The 6673-nt window shown below is 35.8% G+C and overlaps 1 protein-coding gene across 1 annotated transcript; it reads left to right on the top strand.

Annotated features, from left to right (window-relative positions):
• The first annotated feature begins 398 nt into the window (after nucleotides 1-398).
• Nucleotides 399-6272, top strand: LOC125652528 (ceramide kinase-like). Its single transcript, XM_048881822.2, has 10 exons — nucleotides 399-507; nucleotides 628-807; nucleotides 936-1061; nucleotides 1376-1439; nucleotides 1596-1741; nucleotides 2125-2346; nucleotides 2438-2659; nucleotides 2973-3160; nucleotides 3476-3609; nucleotides 4092-6272. The coding sequence occupies exons 1-10, from the start codon at nucleotides 444-446 to the stop codon at nucleotides 4135-4137; spliced, it is 1392 nt and encodes a 463-aa protein (XP_048737779.2). The 5' UTR covers nucleotides 399-443; the 3' UTR covers nucleotides 4138-6272.
• Nucleotides 6273-6673: the final 401 nt, after the last annotated feature.

Below are 6673 nucleotides of genomic sequence, written 5' to 3'. Positions count from 1 at the left end.
GTATTGAATTCTATATCTCTATGATTTCATCTAAATTCTAAACAGACGTCTTACTATCGACATATATGATTAACATTAAGTGATCAGAAATTAGAATTTATGAAAAATAAAGCATTAAGAGAATGTATAAGTACCCGGCATTCAATTACAGCTTTTTCATTATTTTTTTTCCAGGAAGTCAAATTGCATGGTCTTCATAGAATGCCATTTTATCCCTGTTGATATTGATTTGCCGTCTCGGATGAAACATGTTTGCTACTCTTCTTATAAAATATTCTGAATGCAGTCAATAACTCCTCTGAAACATCGCCGGGTTTTCGTCGGAACTAACCCACTTGAATTCTACTTTCGGCAAAAAGTTTATATCTATTTATAGCGGATGGGAAAAATCCCAACCTTGATTATTTATGACATTGTAACATGATTTAATTACAGTGTTGAAAATGAAATTCGACAATATTGATATGAAAATGAATATTCAGGATTTCAAAACCCTTTCTTCTAACTGTAAGCAAGGTTTAAGTAAACAATGCTTGTATTCAAATTATTCAAATAAAACGCTTAAATTCAACAAAATTGATCTGAATGAAAGAGCATCGTTCCCTAGCAATATTTCTTATTTCCTAGGGAAAATAGACGAGAGACTGATCCTGACCAGTACAGTACACACGTCAAAAGATGGCGCGTCTTTGGAAGTCGTTCATGCTGTTGAGAAAGACCCGAAACTGAGCTTTGAAAAGCTGGTCTTTACCGGAAATGTGGACGAATGTCGTGAAATCCACAACGCTATTGAATCATCCATAGCAGGTTTGTTTTTTTGTTTGTTTTTTAAATTTCAACAAATACAAGCATCGTTGATACGTCTTTCGAATCGAAATTTTAACACAATTTAGTTTAAAACATAATTATTTAACAATTTTATGATGATTGTATAGGAAAGAGGCCCAGACGTTTGTTGGTTTTCATTAATCCTAGAAGTGGAAAGAGGGATGCTGAGAAAATATATAAAAAACAAGTTTTGCCAGTTTTTCGGATGTGTGGAATCGAGACAAAAGAATATGGTGAGGGTGACTACAATGTGCTGTTTAATGAGAGAAACAAAAGGGCTATATATTTCCGGAATCAGGCCCCAAGACCACAAACTGGGAAGTGTGATGACCTGTATCTTAGAATTTATCTGGCACAGATGTTTAAAATAAACTGCTGGTTTATAAAAAAAATAAAAAATCAAATGCTAACATATACTGAAAATTTTATTAGCTTATGAAAATCATTTCAAAAGTTAGCTGGATTTGAAATTTAGACTTAAGTCTATTCTCACGTTATGATCTTTATTATATACTTCTTCATACTAGACATGTTCTTTCTTCTACAGTGACAAAAAGAGCAAACGATGTAGGGGACTGCCTGCGAAACACACATCTGGATATTTATGACGGGTATGTGTTACTCGGAAATTTTCACATTACGTGTACACGCGCTCTTATAAAACCGAAGAGGACTTTCTCGTGATTTGGGTTCTGACGCAGAGGGGGAAGTTGGAATTTTGTCATAATTGCATTAACGATCAAATGAAAACTTTCCTTTTGTTGTAGAGTTGTGGCTGTAGGTGGAGATGGGATATACAATGAAGTAATGTCCGGCCTATTGGACAGAGAAATGCGAGATAATGGCCGAAACCCAGATGACCCTGAAGCCCAGCTTGTGCAACTACGGCTACCAATAGGAATAGTTCCAGCAGGTATACCGACTTCTTTACACTATAGAAAGAAGTTAAACACAAAATCTCGTGAAAATCAAGCGAGGAAGTTCACAGATAATAGTATTCTAGTACCCCAATATAACGATGTAGGAAATTTACAGCATGACAAGTATTTAGGGTAAAGCGCCTGGAGATTGATATTAATATTGAATTAGACAGGAAATGTTTTGTTTACTGAACGACGGGAAACTTGTACATTCATTATGAGCAAAGAGGGGAAATTGCTGTAGGAAGATGTTATTCGCAGTTATGTTACATATGATAATCTGTGATTTTAATGTTAACCAAGGAAACATCTCTACTTTTTGATGGCGTCTTTTTTCAAAGAGATATACTGTATATAAATATGAACATTTTCATAGGGTCGGGGAATTACACCGTATGGTACCTGAATGGAACTAAGTGTCCTAAAACTGCTGCATTGAGAATTGCGATGGGCCAATGTGTTCCCACAAATATTGCAAGTCTTCACCAAGGTCATACGTGCACCGGTTACTCGGGCCTCATTCTTGGTTTTGGGTTATTTGGAGACATGATGAAAGATTGCGAACAATATAGATGGATGGGGACAAGTCGATTTAAAGGTACACTTTCTTTCTAAGGTATAGCGTTGATAGTTAGATTCTTTTTCCAGTGAGATGATTATCAAACACAATTGCTTTTTTCATTTGATAGTGATCCCTGTAGGCACCCTGTTGAACAGACGACCCGTGAATGTAACTTTATCATACATTCCCACTGAATCTCACTCCAAGAGCGACGTCCATAACAACGTTAAGATTCCTAAAGCAGACTTCGCACGGCAGGTGTCTGTTCCCGTCCCTAGTACCAACATGGCCCGAATATCTTTCAAGAAGAGAACTTTCTCAACCTCGGACATGCTTGAAGCACCCTCAGGTAAGAACTGGACTTCTGATCACTGTTAGTTCCTAAATATACGCCAGGAATCTATTATCGCGTAAATTCGCGAGAAAACATCACTCGCGAAATAAAATTACTCGCTTTTAATTTTATATTGTTAAATTACAAGCAAAAACTCTTAATCAACAGAGCATACGCGAATTTTTCTTCTCGTGATTTGACGTCCATGAGTCATTTCGCGATGATAAGTACTCGCGTAAAATAAGAAATCTACAGTATGTTGTTTGTTTGTTGGATTTGGGGGTCCCTATTTTCAGATTATTTGTTAACTATCATTTTTTATCTATAGACTGGAGAACTGCAGAGGACAGAGTAGTTTATGCAGTAGACACATACCCGATTACAATGGAACCGTGCGGGGAAAAAATGATGCCAACTTTTGGAGAGGATTCTTTAAGATTACTTATAACTCGAAAATGTAAACTCACAGACCATATCCGGCAGCTGAAAGCAGTGGATAACAGAAAATCATCCTGTGTAAGTTTCAGTTCATTCATAAAATGAAGTTTGTATCAATAATTTCGAACCCATTGTGAAAGAGGAGCAGGGAGTGAGAGAGAGAGAGAGAGCGGACGTGTGTGTGAAAGAGAGAGAGAGAGGGCGTGTGTGTGAAAGAGAGAGAGAGAGAGAGAGAGAGAGAGAGCGGGCATGTGTGTGAAAGAGAGAGAGAGAGCGGCTTGTGTGTGAAAGAGAGAGAAATGACTCAGCCATCGCATTTAAACATCCTTATCTTGTGACAATTAGGATTTATCTGGCATCTGATTTGCACATCGAGTATTTTCCGTTTTGCAGTATGAATTTGATTTTGTCACAACGATCAAAGTACAACGATATCGAGTCCGGGTCTTGAAGAATGAAACCGAGGATTTTTATATCAATTGTGATGGGGAGGTCATTCGTCTGCACGAACCGGAGTTCCAAGTCAGGTATTATTACTTTCCATAAAATAGAATGAAATAATACATTAAATGTAGTTCACATATATTCATTATTTTATGGTGGCATATTTCTGCCATCACTTGTCAGATGATTGTGTCGACTTTTCGGGTTAAAATCCCTTTTCATATTTTTTCGTTATCTCTTAATTCTGTACGGAAACATTTACTTTCTGTCTCGATATCTGACAAGTCAACATCACGAGTTTGCAAGTCGACATAATTATTTGATTAGGCGGCATAATAATCTGACAAGCCGACGTGTCTAAAAATAACGTACACATTAGCTGGGTCTATGACACAAAAATATTTTATAGTTCCGGTGTATATTTCTCTCTCTCTCTCTCTCTCTCTCTCTCTCTCTCTCTCTCTCTCTCTCTCTCTCTCTCTCTCTCTCTCTCTCTCTCTCTGTGTGTGTGTGTGTGTGTGTGTGTGTATGAATGAAATTATTAATTTCATTTCCTTTCTTTCAGTTTGCACAAAAAAGTTGTACAACTATATGGCAGAGCTGGATGGTAATCACCAGGTGGTGGATCACGTGCCTCTTTGATATTCATTTTGTGTGTGTTCAGTTTTCAGTATTATTTTTATAATAACATTTTTATTTTATTTGTTTATTTATTTAGTTTTTGATATATTTTTACACGATATTTATTTTTACATATTATACATTTTATACCTGCATGTATTTTTAGCTCACCTGAGCTAAAAGCTCAAGTGAGCTATTCTGATCACCCGTAGTCCCGCGTCCATCTGTAAACTTTTAACATTTTTGACTTCTTCTCAAAAACCACTGGGACAATTTCAATCAAAGTTGGCACAAACCATCCTTAGGTAAAGGGAATTCTAAATTGTTAAAATAAAGGGCCAGGCCACCTTCCAAGGGGAGATAATCAAGAAAAGGTAAAAATAGAGTAGGGTCATTAATAAATCTTCTCAAGAACCACTGTGCCAGAAAAGATGAAATTTATAGATAAGCTTTATTAGGTAGTGCATATTCTAAATTATTAAAATCATGGCCCCCGGGGGTTGGATGTGGTCACAATAGGGGATCAAAGTTTTACATACAAATATATAGGAAAAATCTTTTTAAAATCTTCTTCTCAAGAACCACATAGCCAGAAAAGCTGATATTTACATGAAGGCTTTCTGACATAGTGCAGATTCAACTTCGTTAAAATCCTGGCCCCCTGGGGTCGGATGGGGCCACAAGGGGGGATCAAAGTTTTACATACAAATATATAGGGAAAATCTTTAAAAATCTTCCTCTTAAGAACCACATAGCCAGAAAAGCTGAGATTTATATGAAAGCTTCCTGATATAATGCAGATTCAAGTTTGTTAAAATCATGGCCCCCGGGGGTTGGATGGGGCCACAAGGAGGGTCAAAGTTTTACATACAAATATATAGGAAAAATCTTTAAAAATGTTCTTCTCAAGAACCACAGAGCCAGAAAAACTGATATTTATATGAAAGCTTTCTGATATAGTGCAAATTCTAAATTGTTAAAATCGGGGTCCCCAGGGGTAAGATGGGGCCACAATAGGGGATCAAAGTTTTACATACAAATATATAGGAAAAATCATAATCTCAAGAACCACTGAGCCAGAAAAGCTGATATTTACATGAAAGCTTTCTGACATAGTGTAGATTCAACTTTGTTAAAACCATGGCCCCTGGGGGTCTGATGGGGCCACAAGGGGGGATCAAAGTTTTACATACAAATATATAGGAACAATCTTTAAAAATCTTCCTCTCAAGAACCACTGAGCCAGAAAAGCTGATATTTACACGAAAGCTTCCTGATATAGTGCAGATTCAAGTTTGTTAAAATGATGGCCCCCGGGGGTCGGATGGGGCCAAAATAGGGGATCAAAGTTTTACATACAAATATATAGGGAAAATCTTTAAAAATCTTCTTCTCAAGAACCATTGGACCAAAGAAGTTTACATTTACATGAAAGCTTTCTGACATAGTGGAGATTCAAGTTTGCAAAAATCATGGCCTCCAGGGGTAGGTTGGGGCCATAATAGGGACTACGGTTTTACATGCAAATATATATGGAAAGTCTTCTGCTATGGACCAAGGTGACTCAGGTGAGCGATGTGGCCCATGGGCCTCTTGTTTAAAAATCAATGAATTTTGTAATGTGTGTAAGCAACCATATTAAAAATATATTTGATATTAATGTTTATGAATGCCTTTGTATACTTTTTTTTTTTTTTACTGTTTATGTGGTTTTTGGTTAAATGTTTATATCTTCCTTTGTATTTGTGTTTTTATTGTTTGTTTTTTTGGGTTTTTTTAAAAGTTTATGTATATCTTTGTATACTTTTTTTTATTTATTTATTTTTTTTTACTGTTTATGGGGTTTTAAGTGAAATATTTGTGTATACCTTTGTATACTTTTTGGGTTTTTTTTACTGTTTATGGGGTTTTAAGTGAAATATTTGTGTATACCTTTGTATACTTTTTTTTAACTGTTTATGGAGTTTTTAGTTAAAAGTTTATATATACCTTTGTATACTTTTTTTTTTTTTTACTGTTTATGGAGTTTTTAGAAAAAATAATCACTGGATGTTGATTTGATCATGGATATATTTTTTCTGTGCCTTACAACATTGTATTGAAATAAAATAAAACATCAACCTTGAATCTGTGAAGTTTGACTTGTTCGAATTAGCAAGATTAAAAAAAAAAATTCCTGTTTCACAGAGGATATATTTAACCATGTAGTACCTCATTGAATAAATGTTAACTTGTAAATAATTTCCAATATACAACAGAATACTTTAAATTGGTATCTACACTTAGTAGCATCAACATTAGCAAATATTCTGTTCCATGTTGAAATGACAGCCTATAGGATTTAAGACGAGAGGAAACCTCGCCGTTTTTCGTATTTGATAACACGTGTCGGCCCCGCAGTAGGTTGCTCGTGTCCTCACTCTCGCATTCGTTTTCCGTGTTCAGAATTTGCCGCAGAAAGAGGAAGCTTGCGTGAATAACCTGGATAATGCGAATGACTATACCATTCATAAATACAATTGACAA

The sequence above is a fragment of the Ostrea edulis genome, chromosome 5 (assembly GCF_947568905.1).
Source record: "Ostrea edulis chromosome 5, xbOstEdul1.1, whole genome shotgun sequence".
In the NCBI taxonomy this organism is placed as follows: Eukaryota; Metazoa; Mollusca; class Bivalvia; order Ostreida; family Ostreidae; genus Ostrea; species Ostrea edulis.
Note: the sequence above shows the minus strand (reverse complement) of the source record. Positions and strands in the feature narration are given on the sequence as shown.